A 27969-nucleotide genomic window follows, 5' to 3' on the forward strand; every position below is an offset into this window, starting at 1 on the left:
GGGTTTGTTCCGCTCTGGACATGGGTTGTCAATGAACAGACTTTGCTAACAAGTAAACAGCAAAAAAACATTTATTTTTATTCCATGAACAATTACACTGCTTAGGTGGCTTCTTCTTTATTTTAGGAACAAATACATTGGTTCAGATGACTTCATACAATGTCAAGAGCAACTCAATTTGTGAAGCACATTTCTCTTATTTCTATGTAGGTGTAACACGTTCCATCAGACAGAAGCCTTGGTTTTGAAATACTGACTTTAAAACATGTTCTCTTTGCAGCATGTCTCTCCTCTCAACCTGCCACTCTCAAAAACTTATTTCTCTTTTGCATTTCGTTCTACATGTTTTGCATTTTGTTCTACAAGTTTGCATTTTGTTCTACATGTTAAGAATAGTATATAAGACCCAAGGTAGATCCAAAGGGCTCTTGAGTATCAGCACAAAATGGTTAGCAACAGAACCCTTGGTGAAGCACAATCATCATTAACAACAGGAAGCGTTTTTCAAAGAATTTAAATTCTAATATTCATAGTTTCACAGCATCAAATATATCTTCTTAAAACTCCTTACTAATAGATGAAGCCAAAGATGACTCATCTTACACAAATACCTTCTCAGATAACGTCAAATACCCTGACTTTGTTTCTTGGCAAAAAAATCCTTGCTGAGCTTTCTCATCACATCCCCATGAGTTATCCCTTCTGTCTCCCTCTTGACCTTTCTGTAATTCTCCTGTACAAATTTGGCAAATGGCCTCACGTGGGGCTTAATGGGGGTTCCATCTTTCCGAGTTAGTGGCAACATGACCAGAGAGCCCTTGCACTTGGCACAGATGAGGCGGGAGGTATCCAATGATTTGCTATAGCGCCCGACCCTAAGGAGGAAAGAGACACCACACAGCAAAGGAATCAGTTACTGTACCTCCACATCTTCTCAGAGCTGCTGGCCTTGGGTCCAAAGCCAGACGTTTTCTGTGGGATCTCAGAAAGTGGGACACCAGGAAGGGACTATGGTCAGGCCAGCAGCTCAAAGCAGAAGAGAATGGAGAAAGAAGACACAGAAAGGCGTAGAGAAGTTTTACTCCTCAAGTCAGATAGCCATGTACTTTCTGAAGAGCCATGTGGAGGCCACAGTAAAAACATAATTGGAAAAGTCTAAGGAGAAGGGTCTTACCTGTATTTGCACTGAGTACACTCGTAATGAATCTTGTAGTTAATCTTGTAGTTATGGCAACGGGTGACCTTGGGCAACTCCGGGTGCACCATATTTGATTTTCGGGCATAATATCTCCACATGTCACCATGAGAATCACAGATGCCATCGAGCAGCCAGGAGGCTGCATGGCATAACTCATGGATCAAAGTGTCTCGGAGTCGGTCTTAGGAGAGGAATGGAAAGAAATCCTGAGCCTTAAACCAATTACCCCTGGTCTGTTACCCAACCACCCCTAGACTCTCCACCCGACCAGACCCACAAGCATATGTGGGCAGGAAGAAGTGTTATCTCCTCAGGATTCTGAAAGTGAAATCTCAACCTACTTCAACCCAATTTTGTTAATGGCAGAGAGCCATAGGTGAGCAAGTGCATTCAGAAAAGCTCCAGTGTGCTCTTTTTATGGGACACTGCTACAAATACATCCAGCTGAGACCCAGTTGCCACCCTCCAAGAACTTCAGTGGGGTTTAGTCAGGAGAAGCTCCATGGAAAAGTTGGGCAATTAACAATTGGCTGGATTGGCAAAATTATCAAGGCCTTTCTAGATGTGGTGGGAAAAGTGAGCCAAGGTTGGGGTCAGGAAAGTGTGCAGTCTATTTTCAAAGCCAGCATGAAGAAAGTCTGGCTAAAGCACAGGTGGAATAGTGAGAGACAAGACTGGCCGATGGAGGAGGGCAAAGTACAAAGGCCTCGTAAGCCATACTCTAGGCATTGGCAAGCCTGAGGTTTCCTATCAGGAAATCGCACAGAGCAGGGAGAAAAATGAGGTGATAGGGGTCCATAGCTGGGCAAAGGCAAAGACAGAGAAGGAATGATAATAGGACAGTCATTATGAACATCCAGTGATAGGCTAGATATAGGGACCCTTGAACTTGTTATTGGGAGAATGGAGATGCTGCCGCCTGCAATGGGGAGCTGCATTAAGTTAGGCCCGGCAGAAATATGGACAAACTAGACTCTCAGTGGTGGTGAGACATCCAATAATAATGTCCTCTAAGCAACACACAGTAGACCTGTCCACTCAGGAGTGATAGGGAAAACTGTGATACAGGCAGCCAGAGAACACCAGCACCCAAGAGTAACCCTTCAAGTGTGGGAAGGAAGCACGGTGGAGGAGCTACCCTACTCCCACCATCACCTGCAGAGTCGCAGACTTTCAGAGAAATCTGAATCTTAGCATAACGCTCTCTCTTAGGGTATCGAAGCTTGCTAGTGGTGCATAAGCCAGCAGTTCTCAGCATCTTATTATTCCAGACAATGTCGATTTTCTCCGGCAACTGAGAACAAAAAGCAAACAAGAACAAATCAAAAAGCAGTTCTAAGCAGACCAGAAAATATCCACTCAAGAGTTTTGCAAATCTAACATTCTGGGGATAATAAAATGTAAACTGAAGCCCAGGTAAAGACAAGATTGTTGCAAGAATATGAATGCAGAATCTCTGCTCCCTTGCATGGAGACAAAAGTCAGGGGCAGCCAAGGAAAGGACACTTCTGCTGGGCTAGGAGACAGAGACCGTGCAACTCACAACACTAAGGTTCCACTCATCAGAGTCATCTGATGTAATATCAGTGTCATCAGGAAGGGCTCCAAAGGTTGGGGAACCTTTAGAAAGATCTAAGAACTTTCTATGCAGAAAGTTTTGTCACCAGAGACAACAAAGTCTGAAAAACCTAATGACCACAGGTCTCTCTGCCTCCAGACTCTCTCCGATCCAGTCCACACCCCCATGCTACTGACAAAACCATTTCTTTCAGCAGCCACTCCATGTTATATCATATTCCTGGGCAGTGGTGCCTACCGATTTCAATTTAAGTTCCTCCAACCTGATTCCCAAGACCCCCTATTAACCAGGCCTACACCAGCTAATGCCGGGGACCAGCCCCGGCTGAGCCAGGGTATTCGAAGGAGAGACGGCTAGGCGAGGGTCAGGGAATAACTGCTTAATTACACTTTAATTAAGGATACAAAGAGTAATAGAATAAGGATAGCTCAGTGAGGAAATTCGGTGGAGAAAAGCGGCTGAAATAAGGATAGCTCAGTAGGAAAATTCAGTGGAGAAAAGAAGCTGAGTGGCTTGGTTTACGCGGAAAATCAATATAACCCGTGACACCAGGTTAGCTCTGACCACGGAGGCCGCAGGCGCCCTCTCGAATAGCGGAAGGTGCCCCACCTTAGACACCTTCTCGAGTGGGTCTTAGAAGCCCAGGCAAATAAATGGTCGCAGAGGACATCCGCGCTCCAGATGGACACTCAGCTGGAATTTGGGAGAGAGAGTGACATGGGGAGACCAAGTTTCAGTGAACAAGGCCCGCACTTTATTTTCCAAAGTAGTTTTTATACCTTAAGGTATGCATAGAGGATAATGGGGGAAGGGGTAGAGTCATGCAGCAAGCCAGGCTTTCTTCCTGCAAACTTATCATATGCAAAAGTTCAGGTGATTGACATCATCTTCTGGCCCGGAGGCCTGTTAACATTTTAAGAAACTTATCTTTCTCTAAAGGTGATTATTCCAAAGTCAGGCGCCAGCCTTCCAAAAAGCATTGGACAAAGCGGCATTTTACATTTCTATACACCCATTATATCAATCAATACACTGCCAAGGACACAGTAGGTAAGGAGTATGGAGACTTAGCAGCAAACATTGGCCCAACAAGTGAAAAACCCTTCACCAATACATTTTCTAATCAATCTTTTAACTACTCAAAGGAATCTGTGTTTAGGCAGTTTAGAACATCTCCTGCCTCTCACAGTTGGGAGGCTCTGAACAATCACATGTGGCCGGAAAAACCTATTCAGGCAGGCTAGAGGATTTCCAAAGGAGTTTGTAGGTTAAACACTGTCACACCCAGGAATTATTAACTGGAGCTGTAAGCTAACTCTTTTTCCAGAGAGAGGTAGTGGGGGACAGCCCCCCGTAAAGTCAGAGGTGTAGGTGAAAGCACAAAGCAGAAAGTAGGCAGACTCTGGTTTTGGGGCTAGATGCTCGAGAATTTCCAGGGGGACTCCTGAGGCTCGATCCCGCCTTTGCGTATGTCGAGCCTCCTTCCTCATGACCTTTGTCATGGGCGGAGTGCCTCACGCTGGCTCCCGGCAGTGATAGAATTCCAGTTGAGCTATTACAGATCCTCACTCAATATGCAATATGCCAGCTCCCAGCAAGCTAACATGTATTGCTCACCATATCATAGGCCTTGTTCTAGGTACTTCAGGGGGATTCACTTACCAGGCCTAACAGTAATTCTGTGCAGTAGGTAGGAGGTATACTACTACTGCCCCTGCTTTACAGATGAGCAAACAGAGGTTCAGTAATACCCAAGCTCCCATAGCTCTTTCCTAGTATCCTTAACACAAACCCTCTCTTCCAGATAGTCAAGCCTCAACACTTATCATCTCCCCAACCACTGCTGTTCTCTCCCCTTACCATCCTTCAAGACCCAAAACAAGTCTCAGTTCCTCCAGGCAATCCTATTTCCCAACTGCTCAGGCTCTCAGTGATTTCTCCCTCTGCTGATCGCCTGTGGTAGTAACAGTCTGGACCACATACTATAACCCACAAAACATTCCGTTTCTTTCACATATGCATGTCTCATCTCCCCTCCCCATCTAAACTCACACTTCTCAAGGGCAGGAAATATACAGTTAGTACATCTGCACACCTCCTAGCACCCAAGAGAGCTGGGCATACAGCAAGTGTTCAATAGGTGCTTATTCATTGACTCTACCTTTTGATCAAAGACAGATCTGTTAAGCAGAGCATAGATTTTCTGAATCAGTTCATCCTTATTGCGTTTGTAATTCCTTCCAGAATACTCCTTTAAGTTTTCAAGGCCATGTAAGAAACATCCAGGTATTTTGCACTGAGAATTCCTGCAAAAGTAAATTCAGCTGAGTTTTATTGAGCGAAAGAAATCAATAGAAGAAATGCGTATATACAGGTCACATCAAGAAAGACTTAGAAGACTCGCTGGTCTCTCTTCCTTCCAGCTCCTGCTACGAGGGCATCTCCTATAAGGTTCCATTCATAGCCTTTTTGCCTTCACTCCCTGCACACTGTCAGAGATGTGAAGCCCATGGTTCCAACCCCAAAAGGAGCGATCCCATACCTGGATCTGCAGTCTCCACCTCTCTCCTAAGATCTAGTTTTGAGTTTACAAGTGCCCAGTGCAAATTTCCAACCAACTAACCTGAGTATGTCTCCAGCTAAATGTGTTTAATTGTCCAACTTTTGTTACAATAGGCTGAAAACCTGAGACATTTTAAAATCCATTTTCTCCTTCACCCCATATTCAACCAGGCACAAAGACAGATCACTGTCTGCTTCACATCATCTTTTCCCGCCAGCCTCTCCTTTCTACCCTGTTGTTATCACCCTAGGTCAAGTTCCTGTCCTCTTCTCTATGCCTTGCTACTACAACATCCCACTGTGTTCCTTACCTACAGGCTCTTTTTCTTCTAATCCAACCACACACATATACCTTCAGATTAATTTTCCTAGGCCATGTTCCAGTGATGTCCCTCTCTGTGTGGTCTAACATTTTCACTGTGTGGCCTAACATTTAAGGCCCAGGTCAACCTGGTTCCAACCTCTATTTCCAGCTACCATTTCCACTCTGGCCAAAGCGAGCAACTTAAATGTTCCCAGGACATGGACTGACATTTCGCATAGTTCATTCATACCTTGGCAAAACCTATTTGTCCGTGGCCTAGAATAGTCACACTTCCACTTCTCTGGAGACCCACCCTCTGTGGAGTGCTTCACCAATTGCCAAGAATTTCTTTTTTACATCATCATATTTAATCCTCACACCATCCTCCAAAGAAGCCACTACTATTCTTTCCATTTCCACTTAGCACATGACAAAACAAAAGTTCAGAAGTTAAATGACTTACCCAAAGTTCAGAGACACTGAATATACCAACCCAAATCTCGTGGTCTTTCCATTAGACCACTTTTGCTGTCCCATCTTTCAAGGCATAATTCAAATGCACAAAGAATAGTGCAAAAAAAAAAAAAAAAAAGAATAGTGCAGAGCCCATAAAAACACACACTTGTAATAGCTACTTATTTAAACTGAAGCATTTTAATCTTGGCTTGGACAATCCACAAATCCAAAAAGATCAGCCCACAGAGCTGAAAAGATAAACCACTAGCAAACATAGGAAAGTGTTTCTGACTTAACAGAACTCCTGAAACAGAGATTTTGCCAAGACACTTGTTACTCCTTAAGTCACAAAATAAAACCCTATGAGAGGTGCCCAGGTTACAGGTGGGGGAAAAGTACCAGACAAGACAAAGGCAGCTAAAGTAAGAATCACTCACCCCAAAACCTGATATGGGTGACTAACATTTCTGCCTCCAATTATTTAGCTCTGAAAGCAAATTTGCATCAGAAAAGGTGGCAGATAAAAACCTAAACCTTCTACAGACCTCAGCAGAGAGCATGACCTCTGCATGTATCTGTGCTCATGTCAAGCAGCTTGTGGCTTAGCAAGCCTTCACTTCAGTGGTGATGCTGCTCTACTGCAGGCTGAGCATCTCCACATCAGAGGAACCAACAAGACCCCAGACGGGTACATCAGACACCATGACCACTCATCAGCCTCCATGGGAACAATGCTGAGAACAGGAAGCCTACAGACTAAAACAGGAAGCATCAAGGCAACAGTGAAGAGTCCATACAGGCCAGCCTTCTTTGGATGAGGCAGAGGACAAAGACACAAAGGAGCAGCTTCTTCCTTCATTCGTCTCATTCTCTAGCAAAGCAACCTGGGACCCACCCAAGACACATGTCCCTAGAAGCAAAGCAGCTTAAATATGGATCTAAGAATCCAGAGAAGAAGCTTTGCTAAAAGGGGGCCCATCTAAGAAAGGCTACACCAAACTGAAGAGAAACGCAGAAACAGAGAGCCTCTCTACTCAAGTCCAGTTTCTCTGTTGCCCTCACGCCTGACATATCATTTTTATTCTCCCCTTAAGATGCATTTATTGCCCTAAAATACAGGAAAAAAAAGAAACATACAGTCCTTCAAATATACTCCTTTTGTAACATAATTCAGGTGGAAGTATACATTATTCCTGAATGTAAGTTAAAAAAAATAGTATGTTCACTCTATCACATTTTTAAGAGAAAAAGTGAAGTTCTTGAAATCTAAGTGAGGAAATGCATTTTTTTTTGCTTCCTTTGAGCATTAATATGTCTTTGGTCTAAATGACTGTTTTCTAAAACTGCTGTTTTCACTATCAATATAATATATAACAATATGATACCAGTATCAATATATACGTAACATATAGCTTAATAATGATAAATGGACTGCAAGCAATCCCTTTCACCCTAACATTTAAGATATAAAAATTAGCAAGAATATATAGATAGTAAGAATAAGGGTTCATATAAAATAAATAATCAACAAGGATCTACTATACAACTCAGGGGACTATACTCAATATTATGTAATATAACATCTAAGGGGAAAGAATCTGAAAATACACACACACACTGAATTGCTATGCTGTATACCTGAAACTGAGATGATATTGTAAATCAACTAAACTTCAATTAAAAAAAAAACTTTTTAAAGGGTTCATCTGAAACCCTGGAAGATAATCTTGACTGCCTCCCCCCAATTCCAATGGATGGGAACACATTCATTCTGCCTTCTCAGCATTCCTACTGCCTTTTAGTTCTGTGAAAACTGGTGGCCATAAGGCTGTATCTAGCCTGAAAAAAATGATCTTGTTTGGCTACACATCATTTAAACAATCTAAGTTTAAAGACAAAGGAAATCTCAGAGGCCAGAGCTGCTGTGGGGGTAAAAACTCCAGTCTGCCCAGAACTGCTGGGTTCTGTGTGGAGTGCCCACACCAACTCTGCTAGGGACAGGGAAGAAGGGGGCACAGAGGTTCCTCCTCTCCCCACCTTCCTCATGCTGCTGAGTCTATCCTCCCAATTCAGGGATATAAAACTTGTCCCACACTGCCCACCAGACCTCTTCACCCCCTCAAAGACCCTCCCACGTGACCAGTGAATGGCTTCGCATGTGACAACTGTGCAGTCAATTCCTGAGCCCCGACTGTGAGCAGTACATACCCAGGCTCCGGTTTTTCAGATTTCACTGTCTTGGGTTTCTTCTTTGAAGGCTTACGCGTCTTCCGTTCTTTAACAGCTGAAAAGATAATAGTTCATCCATACCCTGAAAATTGGTACCAACTGGCAACTAACAGGAAGGTAAACCCAGGAGAGGCCCCCACAGACAAGCCCAGAGTAACATTTTACTGTTGATAAAAACTAAAAAGGATAAACTAAAAGCTTCTCTCTGAAGCATGCATCCTACTCTATCAGGTGGCATGAAAGATTTTACCTACATGAGTCACAGAGCTGCAGGCAGAGTAAGTGGGGCAGGATTCTATCCTAGGCACTGAGGACTATTATGAAGCTACATGAATATACCACAGGGTAGATTGTGGGGACAACAGAGGCACAAGCACTATAAGAAATGGTGTGGCATAGCTCACACACTTGCTCTGAGGAGGGTGGTTCCCATCCTAGGCAGCACCTTTATCCAGTGTGCAAGCCAAATTTTCTTCCTTTGTCTAGCACCCACACTGCTAGTTGCTCCAGCTAGAAATTCATTTATCACTGGAAAATTCTGAAAGAGATGGGAATACCAGACCACCTGACCTGCCTTCTGAGACATCTGTATGCAGGTCAAGAAGCAACAGTTAGAACTGGACACGGAACAACAAACCGGTTCCAAATCAGGCAAGGAGTACGTGAAGGGTGTATATTGTCACCGTGTTATTTAATTTATATGCAGAATACATCATGAGAAATGCAGGGCTGGACGAAGCACAAGCTGGAATCAAGATTGGCAGGAGAAACATCAATAATCTCAGATATGCTGATGACACCACCCTTATGGCAGAAAATGAAGAACTAAAGAGCCTCTTGATGAAAGTGAAAGAGGAGAGTGAAAAAGTTGGCTTAAAACTAAACATTCAGAAAACTAAGATCATGACATCTGGTCCTGTCACTTCATGGCAAATAGATGGGGAAACAGCGGCAGACTTTATTTTTTGGGGCTCCAAAATCACTGCAGATGGTGACTGCAGCCATGAAATTAAGATGCTTGCTCCTTGGAAGAAAAGCTATGACCAACTTAGACAGCATATTAAAAAGCAGAGACATTACTTTGCCAGCAAAGGTCCATCTGGTCAAAGCTATGGTTTTTCCAGTAGTCATGTATGGATGTGAGAGTTGGACTATAAAGAAAGCTAAGCACCAAAGAATTGGTGCTTTTGAACTGCGGTGTTGGAGAAGACTCTTGAGAGTCCCGTGGACTGCAAGGAGATCCAACCAGTCAATCCTAAAGGAAATCAGTACTGAATATTCATTGGAAGGACTGATGCTGAAGATCCAATACTTTGGCCACCTGATACGAAGATCTGACCATTGCCAAAGACCCTGATGCTGGGAAAGATTGAAGGCAGGAGGAGAAGGGGACAACAGAGGATGAGATGGTTGGATGGCATCACTGACATGATGGACGTGAGTTTGGGGTAAGCTCCAGGAGTTGGTGATGGACAGGAAGCCTGGCGTGCTGCAGTCCATGGGGTCACAGAGTCAGACACGACTGAGCGACTAAACTGAACTAGCTAGAAATTCATGTATTTAGGAGGTAGTGCCCTTCATTCATTTATCTAAAAGTTATTAAACATCTATTACATGCCAACTACCAGGCTAGACTTTGGGAGAGACTAAAAGATGAGTGAGAACCCTCTCACCAAGAGGCTCACTATCGGGACTTCTCTGATGGTCCAGTGGTTAAGACTCTGTGCTTCCACTGCAGAGGGCATGGGTTTGATCCCTGGTCAGGTAACTAAGACCCTGGATGCAGTAAGGTGCAGCTAAGAAAAAAGAAAAGAAGGCTCACCATCGACTAGGGGGACAGATTCAGAAAAGATACTTAACACAGTTAGGTAAGTGCTCTTACTACTGATGAAGTCTGGGAACTTTGGGAACCTGGGAGGGAGGAGCAGCTCAGACTTACAGCTTCCTACAGCAAAGTGGCAATTAGGCCTGGGAGCATGAGGACAACAAGGCCATTCCTCCCCCTCCTCAGAAAGAGCCTTTTCACTGTGATGGCTGCCACCCTTGGCCACTAGAGAGCTGCTGAAACACGGCAGAGGGTTAATAAGCAAGACAGACTCTACAAGACAGACATATCTGGGGGAAAGGGAACAGCGAGCCTGGCTGGCACACTTGTTGCACTAGGCTTAGTCAGTGGGACAGACATACTTGGTTTGATTGGCTTACCAGGTGGCACAGTTATGTTTTTGGTTTTATTTTTCCTTTTCCGTGGTTGTTCCACCACAGGTATAGGATCTTCATTAGTTGACAACTTTCCGTCTAAAATCTCTAGTTTATCTTTAGGATCATCATTTGGCAGCTGGCAGAGATTTTTCTGAAGACTCTGATTACCAGCTGCAGAAGAGAACTTGTGCTGGAGGACGGCACACTCATCCTTTTCCTCAATTTTGGCAGTTTTGTCCTGATCACACGAATTATCTATCACCGCAGGTTTCTCCAAATCATCATCATCATCACTGATAACTATTGGAGGCTCCTCGGTTAGCTGCTTCTTAGTATCAGACACTTCCTGACTCTCACCTGAAATTTGAAACACAATCATGTATAAACATACTCCCCCCACCCTCACACCCCCCTCAACTTCAGATTATTGAGCACAAATTAAACAAGCCAGGAACTGTGGTATAATGAATCATAGTTAAGAATCAGTTATTTTAGACTGTTTTCCCTCTGCTACTTTATTTTACCGAGAACAGTGACAGATAAAATAGCAATTCAAACCCAGAGGCAATTTTCAAATCACATTCTCTGAGTAGCACCATGGAGGTGCTCAGGGGTTCCCACAGGTCTGAAACTTGTATATTTTCACTGGGCCAAAGCCAAAAAAAAAAAAAAAAAAAAGAAAGAAATGAGAATAATAAAGTGGGTTCTCCCTGCGAATTAAGCCTGGTTTCTGTAACTTAAAGGACTGTACTTTATTTCGAGATTATGTTGTCATTAAACTTTTGGTGCTCTTTATTTTATGAAATTCTGATGACAGATGATAGTTGGAGTTTATTTCCATCATTAGACAAATTAAAAATTGGCAATCCTTTGTTATCCCCTAAAATTTCTTTCTTAAACTAGTCCATAAGTTCAAAGCTCTCAGAAACACTGATGTGAAAATGAGGAGAGAAGTTCTGATGCCAGCACCGAGAGGCCCTGGGAACACTGGGATGGTCCCCAGCCTCACGGAGGACCCATCCGTTCATCTAGAAACAAGGGGCAGTATGCCTAAGACACAAGCTGTCTGGGTTCTGCTCAAGAGTTCAGCATCTAGATTTCTTTGATTCTGGATGTAAAATATATAAATCACAGCACAGACAAGTTATAAAAATGTATTTATGGTACAAAAACTCTTTATCCTAAAATTCCATATTTGGGATAATATACTTTGAGTTTCATCTATGATTTAAATTATCAAAGAACTTAAAAAAAAAAAAAAGAACTGCAGATATGCAGTAAGGAAGGAAAAAGCAGTGGGTATTCCTATCGGAAAAAAGTCATCCTTCCTAGAAGATTTAAAGATTTCCCACATGCAACTTAAATTCTAAAAAGTAGGGACAAAAATGAACAAATTTATAAAACAGAAATACTCACAGACCTAGAAAACAAACTTCTGGTTACAAAAGGGGAAAAAGGTAGGCGAGGGAGGAAAGATAAATTAGGAGTTTGGCATTAACATATACACACTACAATGTGTAAAATGGATAACCAACAAAGATCTACTGTATAGCACAGGGAATTACATTCAATGTCTTGTAATAAACTAAAATGGAAAATAATAGAAAAAAGGAATATATGTGTGTGTGCATAACCTAATCACTTTGCTATGTAACTAACACACCTGAAACTGACAAAATATTGTAAATCAACCCGATTTATGGATCTTCTGATTAAAGGAGTCAGCAACTGACTTTGCTTTGTCATTCAGGCCCCTACGCTAAAGCTACTTCCCCTGGGGCTCTGTGTACATTGCAGAAGCTTGTCATATTACACCCCCTACTCTGCACCTGGACCTCCGCCCTGTTCAGGCAATCCACTCAGAGCTAGAGAGGAGGGGAAAAAAGAAATCAAATGGGACAGGTGATGAAACAGTAGGAGATGAGGGTTCCAAGCCACCTATCCTTTCCCTGCTCTGATATCCCAGGTTAACTAGCAGAATCTGGCCAATGCTATCTCAGGGGGTAGTTACCAAAGTAACAGCCAGAATTTTTAAGGGTGCCAGTACTTTAAGCAGGTGCCTGTGTCTCTTGCTCTATGTCAGGTCCTAAGCAAACGGAGATCAGTAAAATACTATCCCAAAGGTTTAAGAAGCTCCTAGTCTTCCTATGTCTCAAACCCACTGAACAGGTTCTGAATTGCAAGTAAAACTCCACACCTCCTGAAGGTGATGAGGGCCTCTGAATTCAGAGGCAAGGATATGTTATGGCAAATACACACTAAGAAAAACAGGACTCTCTAGAAAATATAAAGAGGGTAACAAAAGGCAAAGACAAACAGCTAGACAGAGAAAACACATGTACCCCTGAGAAGTCACCGCCAGCTAGCCTGTAAGCCTCACATATCCTAATCTCCATCAGACTGAAAAGAATGCATCCCTTCCTCCTCCCTGTCATCCACACACAGAGATGAAGAGTGGAAGGCAGAAGAGCAGGGCAACATTCATGTTGCTCAGGGTGAGTTCCTAAATTCCTCTGCTCCTGCAATATAATGCTGAGTAGGTAAGAACCCTACAGAGGGTGATCCCTGGGTTCTATGGTAGCAGGAACAGCTGCTGCTCTGTTAGGAAATTAACCAGGGAGTGCAGGGGACCCAGCCATATCCACACCCAGCACATAGGAAGGAAAAACAGTGGCACTCACTACGGAATGATTCAAAACAGAATGTTTGCCAACTCTCATCCTGAGATGACTGTGCGTGGTGAGGCTGCACTGCACAGCTCTTTCTCTAAGTTAGTAGTATACTTGCCTTTGCGTCTCATTTCACCTATCTTAGGTTTCTTTTTCACAGGGACGTCTTCATTATCAGAGTCTGAGTCAATCACCACGTAGCTGAGTGATGGGATGGAGAAAAACAAAAGCATGAAAGCAACATTCTTCTTTTCATTGCATTTTCTATTATACTTTTGTCCAGTGAGCAAAATCACTTTGAAATGATTTTGTTGGTTTCCCAAAGTAACTCTGTTCCCCTCCTCTGGAACTACTCAATCATTGTTCCTGATTTTCCATCTTTCCTACCTTCCTACCAAACCCTTCCATCTGTCTGAATCCTTTCAAAGGGAGGAATCTGTCTAGTATTGAGAGTTGAAGTGGGCTGTCAGAGGGTGTGTGTTCAAATGGTTTTGGTGTGAGGGGAAAATGATTAAGGAAAAGTCTAGTTAATTGCCATTTCTCTTTATCCACGTTGAGAGTCCCCCTACCACAGATGCAGAGAGGCAGCCTCGGTGGGGAGGTTTCTCCCGGGTGCTACTCTTTGCAGCCCAAAGCCAGCACCACCTCTCTAAGTGAGCAGTATCCCTGTGACACCCAGGATGCGGGTGTTGTGGGCACACCTCTGGGACTGTCATTCTCAGCTGTCCCAGGTATTTGGGTCACATGTTCCAGAAGGCTGAAATTCACCACCTTTATTTCCTACACAGTGTATAAGTGTGATATACCTTTATGATGAGAGAGAAAACTACCTAAAACGCTGCTAGAGAACTTGTCTGCCCTCGTTACAGACACAAATCTATTCATCCATTTCCTTCATATTCACCACTTTTAAGCTGCCAAGTTTATAGACCTTTGTTCTCTTGTTCACCATTCATTCCATCCTTAAAATTCTTGATTCCTGGGACACTATTTGATTTTGGTTCTCTTCTCACCTGTTTGCCCACTCCTTCTCACTCATTTCCCTTCCTCGCTTGTCCCCAGGTTTTATCCATATCCCTTTCATGCCAAGCCAATCAATCCCTAAGGATTGGGTAAACATTATCTACCCACCAGCCCAACTTTGCTTCTGACTTCTGGCTCCATAGTGCCAATGTCCTACCTGGATGTCCTATGGGTAGGGTCAATTTTTAGTCAGTCTACACAGGTACAGCCTCACCAAATGTTTATTGGTGGTGTCTGTTTGAACCAGTCAGGCAGCCATCCTGACTAATCCCTGTCTGTATCTCTTGGTTGTTAAATGCTTTTAATATCAGCCCTGCCTGTAGGCCCCTCAATCTCAGCATACCCAAAACTGAACACATCACCTTCTTCCCCAAATCCACCCTTCCTACAGTATCCCACAGATAGAAGGCCCCAGAACTGGATCAACATCTGTGGGCACTCCAGGAAGACACCTCGAAATGGATTTTCTTTACATATTTGTTCAACATCTATCTAGTGGAGACAGGAAGAAACCAATTGGATATACTTAAATTTATTTTCAATCAAGGGCTCTATAGCATATAATATTGAAAATCAGGATATTTCTAAGGATCTATGACATACCATTCAAAATGTAAATGGCAATGATGGAAATTCTGCATCTTTGTGGTGATGGTTTACAGTACCTAGTCCATATACATACCATATACGTTTGTCAACTCATCAAACTATATATATACCTAAAAAGGGTGAGTTTTTCTGTATGTAAATCATACCTCAACAGACCTAACTTCAAAAATATAAATAACAAAACCGATCATTTCCAATAGATAGCTTTATACAATGCATTATTCAGATCTAGAATTTCAGCTGATTGCAACTGCTGACTTCACACATTGGTGTCAGGCTTGGTGGCTTGCATGCTGCAAAAATAATCAACAGATATAAATCAGAAGTAGCCAGAAAAACTTTTTCCCACTTGACAGCATTATTTTGTCTTCGTGTGGGAAACAGAAATGACCAATTCACATTCCTACAGGATTCAAGGAGCTGATATAGAAACAAGTTATTTCAGATTCATTCCAGTAAATTTAGCACTATAGTTTGGCACCTGGGCAACACCCCTTAGTGTAGCAGAGGACTCCTAAATAGGAAAAGTAGTAGATAATGCTGACAGGTTATGGCCAATTCACAGAGGACTTTAACTCCTAGGCTTACCTATTTGATTTCCCTTAGATAGACAATTTGAATAGAAAATTAATATGATCAAAGCAGTGTCTCACGAGATTAATCTGGAAGCAGAATACAGACTTGATCAGAGGAGGAATAAATCAGGGTGAGGAGCCCACTTAAGAAGCTCTTGCATGAATACAAGGGTAAAAACTGATAAAGGCCTTAGTAGTGGAGACTAGAAGTTAAGGGATGGTTCAGAGAGACATTATGAAGAAGAAACTGACCAATTAGATAATGGGCCAGTGATAAGGAGTCTAGTATTTTGAACCCAGTTGTGAGATCCAACACCCATTATAACCCTGAACATAGGATTCACAGAGAAAATGTGATGTTTATTCTGAAATCATCTTACCCAAACATTATTCCTTTAAAAGTCAACTTTCACCAATTCTCCTACCCACCTGACTTTGTTGTTCTTCATCTCCACTCCAGTTATATCTGAATCAGACAAAGAAAGAGGGCATTAGTAAGCATGTGAAGCATGGTCAAATCTGATTACCTATGTCTTTAACTCCCTAAAACCAAAGTCCATAAATTAGACTTGGTTAAAATTTATGGTGGACTCTTTAAGTCATCTCCCACAACAGACAGAGAGGAGATAAAAGTACAGAGATCTATAATGAAAAAAAAGGACAGGAAGCAAATTGGAAAAGAAGCGCAGAGGACGTCCTCTGCTCCTCACAGTAGGGAAATAAACTTTGTTTCACCAATCTAGAGAGCCCTAAAAGAAACAAAGCTAGAACAGCTTATACTAAATGTCCAAAATCACATTTCAGTCATCTCTATGAAGACATGGCTAAATTACGCTTTAGATTGTTAATTACTATTTTGAGGAGACTACTTACAGCAGTCAGGATCTTCTTCACTGTTTGAGTCCACAGTAACAACGGGACTGCAAAATAAAATATGTTCTGTTTTAAAGGAAAGCTACTAACATACGTTCTGTTTTAAAGGAAAGCTACCAAAGGTCAAAAATCTCATATGAAAAGAACCACCAATCTGAGTTTCTGAAATGTAAAAAGGCTTTTAAGGGCTTATGAAATGAAGATCACAGTAGTGGAGGAGAAGAAAAATTAGAAGCCACAAGCTGCTCAAAGTTGCTTTGTGCTCTACTGCACAAAGTCAGGGAAAGAATGTTAGTTGAGTATCATTAGCTATCAGTGAGAAGCCTGTTTTCTGCCCAGTGGTATATTTCTATTTAAAGATATGAGGACTTCCCTGGTGGTCCAGTGGTTAAGACTCCACATTCTAATGCACGGGAAGCAAGTTCAAATCCTGGTTGGGGAACTAAGTCCACATGCTATGAGGTAGGGCCAAAAAGTAAAAAATAAAGTTAAAAATAAAAATAGAGATATGAAAGTGAATTCCAAGAAAGGGACCACAGGGAAAAGGACTTGAGGATACAGAGATTACAGTTAAAAATCAAAAGGGCAAAAGAGCAAGGGGGACACCTTTTGGGGCTTTGCTGCTTGTAAATGCACAAATGCTGAAGTACATTTCTTGGGGAGAAAACACAGGGTGATTTCAAACCTGCAACTGCTTCCTGTGGTGAACCATGACATTGGGTCCATTGCTTCCCTGCCTCACAATTTGCCAGAGGCCCTAGCACTCATTCTACCCCAGCTAGCAGCAGGCTGCTTGGCTGGTTGTTCGAGCTTCACATTACAGTCAGCCCTCTGTATTGAAGGGTTCCACATCTGCTGATTCAATCAACCTCAGATGGAAAACACTCAAAAAATATGCCAGCAAGTTCCAAAAAGCAAAACTTGAATATGCTACATGATGGCAATTATTTATGTAGCATTTACATCATAGTAGGTATTATAAGTCATCTAGAGATGATTTAAAGTGTACGGGAGGATGTGCATACAACATATGCAATTATCACACAGTTTTATGTAAGAGACTTAAGCATCCAAGGATTTGGGTATCCAAGAGGAGCCCTGGAAGCAATCCCCCACCTACCCCAGATACTGAGGGACAACTGTACCATCTGAGGTGACACCAAAGCACATTCCAGCAGGGGGTTCTTTAGCTCACCAAATAGCAAGTGACTGGACATCCCCTAAATCAGCCACTCATGATGATTTGGAGAGTCTCAAAATCCAGCTCAGAAAAGCCATACTTCCATGCTGGAGCCAGGTTCCAATTCTAGGACCTACTCATGGGTAATCTTATCATGAACTATTGTGACATACAGCTAACAGAGGAAAGTAAAGTGCTGAAAAATTGGGCATCACAGCTCTAAGGTTTAACATATATTTATATTCCTTTACATATTTATTAAGTTTTATAAAATATTTATAAGGTTTTACATATAAAAATCAGCCTTAACCACTTCTTGTAGACTTTTATTTTGGCCTTGAGATTGATTACTGGACTGATTATATACCTTTTAAACACACATGTTGACTCACCCCCTTGATTAAGTTTTCTATTCATTTATTGGTCATTGCACACTGGACTTATTCAATACTAGGCTTCAGGTCATTTTTGTTCAATCAAGAATGAAATCTCTTGATTTCCTAGGTATGGGTCAAAACGTGACTTTGGTTATATGAAATCTATTATCAATATACATCACTACATATAAACTAAAATGTGATTCATACATCATCTATCTTTTCACACACTTCTGTGTTACACACACACATGTGCATTTTCTTTAGAGGTCAAACAAAAGGAATCAGGGATCAGAAACAGGACACAAAAAGTTATACAACAGATTCCACTCTAATCCCCAAAGAGAAAACATCGAATTCTGGGTTGGCAGGTAACCAACAGGAAAAGTAAAAAGGTCTGAGGACAGCACTAAGGAAGAAATAAGTGGTCAAAAAAGTAGAATGTAGTACCCTTTTCAGTAAAATTTATGACCAGGAGTACCCCTAGAAAGTGTTTCAAGACTCATGTCACTAGGTGCGTATTAGAAAATATATGCACCTAAGAAAAGCCATTTGGCTTACTCAGAACTCTACCATGGAAAGACTAAGAAATCATATTAGAAAGCTTTGAAGATACATCAAATAAAAGCCCTTGAAAACTTTTAAGTACCCAGAGATCTTCCCTTTAAAACTGAAGCCATAAACCACACAGATTATGCTTTTCTATAACTACAGAAAAAGATATAAAAGAATAAATATCAAGTTATTAGTAATTATTACTTCAAAAGAATGGGAGGGTGTGTACATGTGAGGTTGACTCTCACTTTTTACTTTAGATGTTTCTGTATTGTTTATTTTTAACATGGGCCTGTATTCTATTGGTAATTTCTGAATAACTATGGAATAATTACAAAGGATGGGTACATCTATGGTTCATTCATTCATTGATTCAGCCATTTATTTAGCATCTATAATAGCCAGCCCACTAGGTGACCCATTTGCTTTTCTGATCCAATTATTTTTAAAGTGAGTCTAACAGGGCAATTTTTACAATATGGGATTTCTGCATGCTTATTGTGTGGTAGTCATTAACAAAACAAAGAATCTTGTGCTTAAAAACAAAAAAACAAAAACTATTCAGTGAGCACCAGAGAGTATGAATTAGGCTTTGATTGCTCAGTGAAAACCAGTCCCCTACTCTTTGTATTATGTATCTCAGTAGCATTTCTGCCGTCAGAGTGCCAAAACCTCCTCAACGACCTTGTCCCATAAATCACTGGGAAAATAAGAGGTAATCATGCAGGAACACCCTCATCCTCCCACCAACAAATCTACTGACCTGTCTGTAACTATAACCGACTCTGCCTTAACAAGGACCGCAGTGTCCCCTCCACTATCTAAGGCCATACCCTCCTTTATTCCTTGGATCTCTCCCCTGCAGCCTTCTCAAGGAATTGCTTCCTGCCATCTTCCATGCTGTGCTGCAGGACTGACCCCTCTCCTGGGTCATTCATTCTACTATCCCTAGACCCCATGTCCTCCAATCTTATATTTCTAGCGTGAACTCTCCACTGAATCTCCACCTATCTATGTGATATCTTGGATATTTACTACATATTTAAAGTGTGACATGGCCAACACAGATTTTTTTTTTAATTTTGTCCTTCCATTCTGTTCCTTTACAGTTTTATTCATCTCAGTCAATGGCACTACCATTAAACCAGTAATGCAAACCAAAAATTTAGGAGTCATCCTTGATTTTGCTCTCTTACCTCTCATATCCAATCCATCAGCAAGACCTGTTGGCTCTACTTCTAGAGTGTATTTCATCTAATCTAATACATTATTATATGTACCTCTAAGAAAGGAAAAAACACTATCAAATGATGACATGCTATCAAATGTATGAAGCATCCCAGCCTCAGAAATGTTAAGATGTGGGGAAAGTCTCTGAACTGAACGATAATATATTCTATACTTATCCAAATCTCTCCAACTTCACTATCACCACCCTACCCTACTCTAAACCATCATTACCGCTCACCTAGATTTCTGTAAATCAAACCTGGGCCTCAGTTGTAAAAGAACCATTTATCTCAGAGGGCTACTATGAAAATTAAACAAGATCTTATAGGGTCATGTACTTCTCCCCCATTCACGGCATTTACCACACTATACTGTTTATTGCCTGTTTACATGCATCTATCTCCCATTTCAGACAGTAACCTGTACATGGATCTCGAAGTGTGTCTGTTTCATACTGTTAAGTACAAAGTCAGTACTCAATAAATATTTGCTGAATAAATGAATGAATCTCAAAAAGTGGTTCCAAAGATCCCTTTCATTATTTTCCATCCTCCCACCCACATCCCCATTGAACCTCATTTTTAAAGGATTTTTTGTCTATTAGATCTCATTAAGTAATATTTTTCCACTTAAAAATTTAATTACATATATGAAAACTCAACCCTTAGAATAGAAGAAAATAATAGCAAATGAAATAACAAAGGATTAATTTCCAAAATATACAAGAAGCTTATGCAACTCAATAACAGAAAAACAAACAACCCAATCAAAAAGTGGGGGGGGAAAGTGGGAAAAAGACCTAAACAGACATTTCTCCAAAGAAGACATACAGATGGCTAGTAAACACACAAAAAGATGCTCAACATCAAGAAACACAAATCAAAACTACAATGAGATATCGCCTCACACCAGTCAGAATGACCATCATCAAAAAATCTACAAACAATAAATGCTAGAGAGGGAATCCTCTTGCACTGTTGGTGGGAATGTAAATTGATACAGCCACTATGGAAAACAGTATGGAGACTCCATAAAAAAACTAGGAATAAAATCACCATATGACCCAGCAATCCCACTACTAGGCATATACCCTGAGGAAACCAAAATTGAACAAGACACATGTACTCCAGATTTCATTGCAGCACTGTTTACAATAGCTAGGACATGGAAGCAACCTAGATGTCATTGACAGATGAATGGATTAAGAAGCTGTGATAAGTATATACAATGGAATATTACTCAGCCATAAAAAGGATCACATTTCAGTCAGTGCTAATGAGGTGGATGAACCTAGAGCCTATTATATAGAGTGAAGTAAGTCAGAAAGAGAAAAATAAATTATCATATATTAACACATATATATGGAATCAAGAAAGACAGTATTGATGAACCTATTTGCAGGGCAGCAATGGAGACGCAGACATAGAGAACAGACTTATGGACGGGGGGAGGGGTAGGAAGGAGAGGGTGGGACAAATGGGGAGAGTAGCATGGAAACATATACACTAACAAATATGAAATAGATAGCCAGTGGGAATTTGCTATGTGACTCAGGGGACTCAAACTGAGGCTCTGTGACAACCTAGAGGGGTGTGAGGCTCAAGAGGGAGGGGACATATGTATACCTATGGCTGATTCATGCTGATGTATTGCAAAAACCAACACAATATTATAACTATCCTTCAATTAAAAATAAATAAATTTTTAAATGGGGGGCCTTTTAAAATATCTACTCAATACTGTCTCAAGATTTATCAATAAAAAAATTTTTCCCAAATAAAAAAAATTAATTACATATATACGCCCATCTATGAGACAACCTGAAGTACAGAGTCAGCCTAAAGCAAAAATAAACAAACAACTAACAATATCACCTGCATTAATGAAAATACAGTGCCCAGATACTGAGACATAATGGTCCTAACTTGCAGCGGGGGCAGGTGGAGAGCCTGGCAGGCTGCTGTCCAGCCTCAAGAGCAATCTCCAAGCAGAAGTCCAGCATCTGGCCTTTGCATCTATAGCTTCAGGAATTCAGGTTTCTCAATTTTTCATCAAATGCTAGAGGAGTGATTCCTGTTAACCAAGTTTTCAAGGGGCTGATTTATAAAGCAGAATATACTTGCTTGCTTCTTAGGGGAGAACTAATGACAACCAAGTGCCTGCCCTGGGAATTCCCTATTTGGGGCATGTTACTGAGGGTCATGGAGAGAGCCGGGACTTTACCTTGTGCATTTTTGATCACACACACACATTACTTTGATTCTTTAGTTGAATGCCGCAACTAGCATCTTTGTGCATTTAATTACTTTCATAAATTGGATTTTTCTAGGATTGAGTTCCAGAAGTCAAATTACTCAGTCTAAAGTAGGACCAATTTTATAGCTCTAGGTACATTTCCTTATTTGTTTCCAAAGGGTCGTACTAGTTTACGGTGTCAGGAATATTACTATAATAAGACTAAATATTTAAAATTTTCTAATTTAAGCAGTAAATTTGCTAATTTAAGCAGTAAATAATTTTAAATTAGCATTTCTTTCTATTAATTCTTAAGATATGTTTCCAAATGTTTGTTTGCTGCATTCTTTTATTAATCCTCCCCATTTTAAAGGCTATCAAGAAAAAGTGTTTACCAGACAGTTTTGTGACTGATAAATACACAGGAGTAGAAAAACACTTTGTCCCTGTTCTTCCAACAGTCCCACTTCCCAGATATAAATCATGTTTCTTATTCTTTTAGAAAAGTTCTCAAGCATAAGCACATACCCCTACAAGTCAAGTGCACAAAACTTTTTTCTTATAAATAGTATTATGCTTTATGAATTATTCTGCAGCTTACAATTTTTGACTTTATAGATCTTAGTACTTCTACTATCAGCATATATAGTTCTTATCACTTTTTTTTTGGATGATCCATAATTTATTTCAAGTACACCCTTAGGATATATAAACTCCTTCCAAATTTGTGTTATTACAAACAATGCTGCAGTAAACATCCTTGTATGTAGTTCTCAGTGCACTAGTAATTAATCATACGTCCTTCATCCACAGAACTGAACAAAGACCAAAACAGTCTGTGTATGTTTGTATGTGATCCAATGAGCATGAGTTACAGGGAGAAGGGACATGGGAGAAGTAGGGGGAAGAAGTCAAGAGAAAGTAAGAGTGAACTACAAAAAGAACATGTATGAAACAACCACTTGTTTTTAAAAAGAAAAAGTCCTTGTAGTCGAATTACTGGCTCAAAGGACATGGACATTTAAAATTTTCATATTGCCAGACTGCACTCCATAAAGGTTGTACCAATTTATAGTCCCACCATGACGGCATGAAATTTCCCTATGGATTTGCCAACACTGGGTATTATCAAAATTTTTTAAATCTTTGCTAATCTGATATATGAAAAATGGTAACTTGTTTAAAATTTCTTTAAATAATAAAATTAAAATTTGAATAAATTTTAATGACTATAGGCCATTTGTATTTTTTCCCAGATAACTACCTTCTAAAACTTTTGCCCATTTTCTCTTTGTTCACCTTTTAATTGTTGCTTTTATTTATTTATTTTTTGGCCATGCCACATGGCTTGTGAGATCTCAGTTCCCCAATCAGGGAATGAACCCAGGCCACTAGTGAAAGCCTAGAATCCTAACCACTAGGCCACCAGGGAACTCCCTAATTGTTAACTTTTTTCTTTATAGACTAAGGAAGATAGACTTTTATCATAAGTAATACAAATATTTTGTCAGTTTGTTCATTTTTATGTTTTTGTTAAGATATTAAATTTAGAAAGACATTCCTCACTTCAAAATTATTGGAAATAAAATCCAGCTATATTTTCTAGCATTTTTAATGGTTTCACTTCTAATTTTGAAGTATTTTATCCATGTGTAATTTATTTTGCTATAAGGAGTGATGAGGTAAGAATCCAATTCTTGCTGTTTTCCAAATGGTCAACCAATTATCTTCAAATTATTTGTCAGTGAATCTATCTTTTCCCCACTGATTTGAAATGTCTTTTTTTCCCATCATGAATTAAATTTTCATATGCATTTGGGTCAATTTCTAGACTCTCTAGTCTATGGTTTCTACTTTCTTCCACACCATACACTTATCTGTATGCTTATCTTACCTAGAAAGAAGAAAAAGAGAGCAACCTTTCAGGAAAATGAAGACTTAAGAGATGAGACTATTTTAAAATACCTATCACGGAGAAGAAAAATACTTCATCCGTGCACTTCTAGAGGGGAGTACTGAGAACAATGGGGTGCGAATAACAAAAGGACAGACTTGATGGTCATCAGAATGACGAGCTTTCTAGAAATTATGTTCAACAATGCATTAAGTTGCTTCATGGAGTTGTATACTCCTGGTCGCTAAAAGAGCTCTTATATAGAGGGTTTATGCATTGGATAGGAGACTGGACTCCCATGATTCTAAGATCTCTTTTCACAATTCTCATTTTATGACTAACCAAATTATACATTATGTAGACTCTAAATGACATAAATGTATACTTTTTAAGAAAATCGGTTTGAAAACAATTTTTTTCAAATCTCACCATTTATCATCCTCGGTCTTCACATCGTCAACCCCTTCTTTGGACATGTCCACATCTGTTAAGAAACCAAAACCAATTAGATGTTTCTACACTCTGCATTTGCCTTTAAGCAGCTTCTTCACTGTAACTTAAAACCAAAACTTCACTCCATGAAATAAGAAGTATTTAAATTTGTTTATTGTCGACCTTTCTCCCACCTTGCCCCACCAAGGTCAGTCAGAATGCCCAAAGCACATGGGGGCTCCTGATGTTATGTCACATCAACCGCCACCTATTACAGAAATAGGCGAGAGCACTCATTCATCAGCCTCCAGATCAATTTTCTCTCTGTTATATGGCTTTAGCATGCGCTACTTGGTCCCTGGCCCAATGCTCTTTTACCCTTAAATGTATTCCTAACCCACACACACATCACCACCCTCTCCCCTCTTCCCACATCTTTGTTTCACCTACTTCTACCTCACACCCCAATAAAGTCTTCCATCAGGCTTTCACACCCCACCTTCACCACCTCCCTACTTCTGCTCAGAGCTAGACTTACACAGACCAGGCCACACATCCCCACATACCTCAATCCAACTCACAAATTCCCCAACCCCCTCCTCCCACAGAGGATCAGGTCACCCTCCCCCCACACCTCCATCTTCCTACTCTCACCTTCTCCCTCAGCCAGTCTTGCACTCATCAGGCCTCGAACCTTCTGTTCACCATCATACTCAACATAGCGCCTCCTCTCCCCGTCCTTTGCCTCCCCCTCCCGCCACCTTTGCACCAATCAAGCCTAGACTCCTCCTCCCTCCAGTCTTGAACCAATAAGACCTCGACACCTCCACCACCCCTCACGCACACTTCCACTCACCTTGTTTCTGCCTCTTCTCCCCAGGAGGTCCTTCAAAAACAGGTCTAGACCCTTCTCCTGCTGCTGCCTGGAGCCAGCCTTGCACCAATCAGGCCTCCACTCCCACCTCCTCTTCCCCAGGGACCTAGACCCCTCCCCCATCTCACCTCCCAGTGCCCGCAGTGAGTCTTGCACCAGTTGGGCCTCGACTCCTCCATTCCCCCCTCCCACACTTGCCTCTCACCCCTAGCTGATCAGGCATCGATGCCCCTGCCTCCCTCCCCCACCCCACCCCACCCCTCCCCCACCCCACCCCTCCGCCACCCCACCCCTCCCCCACCCTACCCCCAGGAACGCACATGCACCCCTACCCAGCCTCCACCCGCCCCTACCTCCGTACTCCAACCTCCATCCAGTCAGCCTTCCACCCTGCTGCAGTTGCATGCCACCTCCCAGGCCTCTATTTCCTTATGCCCCAAACTGGTATATCTGCTTGCCCATCCCCCATCTTTAGCGGAGTTAATATTACTAATATATCTGCTTGCCCATCCCCCATCTTCAGCGGAGTTAATATTACTAATATATCTGCTTGCCCATCCCCCATCTTTAGCGGAGTTAATATTACTAATATATCTGCTTGCCCATCCCCCATCTTTAGCGGAGTTAATATTACTAATATATCTGCTTGCCCATCCCCCATCTTTAGCGGAGTTAATATTACTAATACATGCACAAAAATTCCTTCTTACAAAAGCATTAGGTGCAAACAGGCAAAATATTTTGCCAAAATCTCAGTCTCAAGATTCATGGACAATCAGTGTCCAGGGCTTACGGTGGTCCTCACTTTAATGAAGTCTGCTCAACCGCAACAAATTTTAAGATTTGCTCTCGCTTTGGTACCCTCGGTTAACCTACCTGCTTCTGCAGCCTCTGGCCTAGTCAATCGCTGCTCTCCTCAGACAAGTGGATGGCGTGCAAGGTCCCGAGCAACTGTAACAGACGCCAAGCGCAAGCCCTTTTATAGAGCCCGGGCTCAGCAGTTCGTAGGAACTGACGTATTCCCGCCCTCCCTGTACCCACCTATCAGTGTGTTCACCAGGCAGATTCAAATTTTTGCCGTTATGAATTTGGCGCCCTGGAACAGTGCTTCCGGAATCACGTGCATTACTTCTACAGTGAATGCGCCATTTCACACAGAGAACGTAGTTTAGCGATCCTTCATTTTGGGGGGCAACAGGGAAAAACCGAGCCAAATCCTCCAGAACAGTTTCATCATTTGCGAGCATTTGAATAAGCGAGCCCTGTTTCTTGCTTGAATTGCCCATGCCTCTAGGTTCCTTCGCCTCCCTCAATCACGCATGAAGTTGAGGAATAGGGGCGTAGGGGTGGGGGCACAGGTGCGGGCACAGGGGCGCAGGCACAGGGGCACGGGCGTGGGAATGCAGGGGCGGGGGGCACGGGACGTGGGGAGGCGCGGGGGCGGGAGGCACGGGGGGGGGGGGGGTCGGGCGCGGGGCGGGAGGCACGGGGGGGGGGGGTCGGGCGCGGGGCGGGAGGCACGGGGGGGGGTCGGGCGCAGGGCGGGAGGCGTGGGGGGGGCGCGGGGTGGGGGTCTTTGGAGGCGGGAGGCGCGGGGGAGCACGGGGGCGGGAGGCGCGGGGGCGGGAGGTGCGGGGGCCCGTGTGGGGGGGGCCGCGGGGCACGGGGGCCAAACCCCTAGATAAGAGTGACGCAGCAACCCAAAAGTGCCTGGCAACATTGAACTGTGATGCCCGCTTCCAGAACCCCCCGAATTCTGCAGATATAGAGGAGTGAACTTGAAGCTTTTTGGCACTCACTCCTGACACCAAGAAAAACAAACAGGGGTAGATTAAAAAAAAAAACACACACAGAGGTAAGCAAATGCCTTCTATATTGTGCCCGATTCTCTGGCAAAACCCCACACATCCCATAATTTAAGCATTTGGCCAACAGAATACAAACAAAATGTCCTTGACATTTAAAAATATTAATAACGAGTTTATCTCATGTTAGACACGGTTCCAAACGTTTTATTTGGATTTAATCCTTACAGACACTTTTAAAAAGCAATGTTAGTACTCTCATTTTACAGCAATCAGTGGCTAAAAAGTGGCACGGAGCTAGAATTCAAATTCCAGTAGCACTAATTAGTCTGAAGCACCAAACTGCCTATCTACATATATAAAGGTACTTTCTGAGTTGATAAGAAATTGGGTTAAAAAAGGTTTATCATTATAACCTTATCTCTTATAAGAAACTTTCAATTTACCTCTATAAGCTGCTTCCATAAAATGAGGCTTACATAACTGTGTGCCTCAGAGGTTTGGGGAAAGAATCTGAACATCAGCTGTAGTTAATATTAAAAGGCATGTGCTTCAAGTAAAGAGTGGATTTAGGACTGGAATCAAACGACAAGTTACACAAGTTTATTCAAGGTACATAAACTCCTTTAGACTGGAGGCAGAAGGAGCTGAAGCAGACTGAAAATAACTGATGCAGATTCCTGATAAATAGTCAAGAGGGTGGTGGTAGGTATTTATGACTAAGTTACTGGATACCTTTCTTGTTCCATCTTCCAAGAAACAAACACCAACCTATATTAGGGCTTTGAGGGTTACAGTCCACAGAACTTAGGAGGTAAAGCACCAGATATTTTATTGGAAACAAATTCTTGTTTATATCTCTGTGAAAACAGGCACCTGAACAGCCTGTTCTGGTCCCTGATACATGGATATCCTCCTTCCTCATACCTGTGGTTGAGTTCAACCACCATACAAAGTGGGAAGGAACAGTCCACATAAAGAATGAGACTACAAGGGTAGATGAAGAAGCCAGAATGGTTATAAGCTAAACAGGAACAAGCACAAGTGAGTGCGTTGAGAGTCTCTGGCTTTCTCAAGTCTTAATAGATTATACACCAACCTCACCCAT

At 41.8% G+C, this 27969-nt stretch overlaps 1 protein-coding gene across 1 annotated transcript; it reads right to left on the reverse strand.

The window, feature by feature from the left end:
* Window positions 1-53: 53 nt before the first annotated feature.
* GCNA (germ cell nuclear acidic peptidase) lies at window positions 54-27969 on the reverse strand. The gene is made up of 13 exons (XM_055565339.1): window positions 27966-27969; window positions 27789-27885; window positions 24837-24943; window positions 24180-24234; window positions 16280-16326; window positions 15836-15872; window positions 13318-13400; window positions 10534-10887; window positions 8308-8383; window positions 4939-5083; window positions 2354-2492; window positions 1175-1379; window positions 54-875 (listed from the first exon to the last, which is right to left on the reverse strand). Exons 1-13 carry the CDS (start codon window positions 27967-27969, stop codon window positions 626-628), a joined length of 1599 nt encoding a protein of 532 aa, XP_055421314.1. The 3' UTR covers window positions 54-625.

Source organism: Bubalus kerabau, chromosome X, assembly GCF_029407905.1.
Source record: "Bubalus kerabau isolate K-KA32 ecotype Philippines breed swamp buffalo chromosome X, PCC_UOA_SB_1v2, whole genome shotgun sequence".
NCBI classification, from domain to species: Eukaryota; Metazoa; Chordata; class Mammalia; order Artiodactyla; family Bovidae; genus Bubalus; species Bubalus kerabau.

What these genes read in the sequence shown, in the direction of transcription:
- GCNA (XM_055565339.1), bottom strand. An exon ending in AAACATAACTGTGCCACCTG is followed by an intron (nt 8,384 to 10,533) that starts GTAAGCCAATCA and finishes TTATCTTTTCAG; the next exon opens with CTGTTAAAGAACGGAAGACG. An exon ending in TCTGAAAAACCGGAGCCTGG is followed by an intron (nt 5,084 to 8,307) that starts GTATGTACTGCT and finishes TTACTTTTGCAG; the next exon opens with GAATTCTCAGTGCAAAATAC.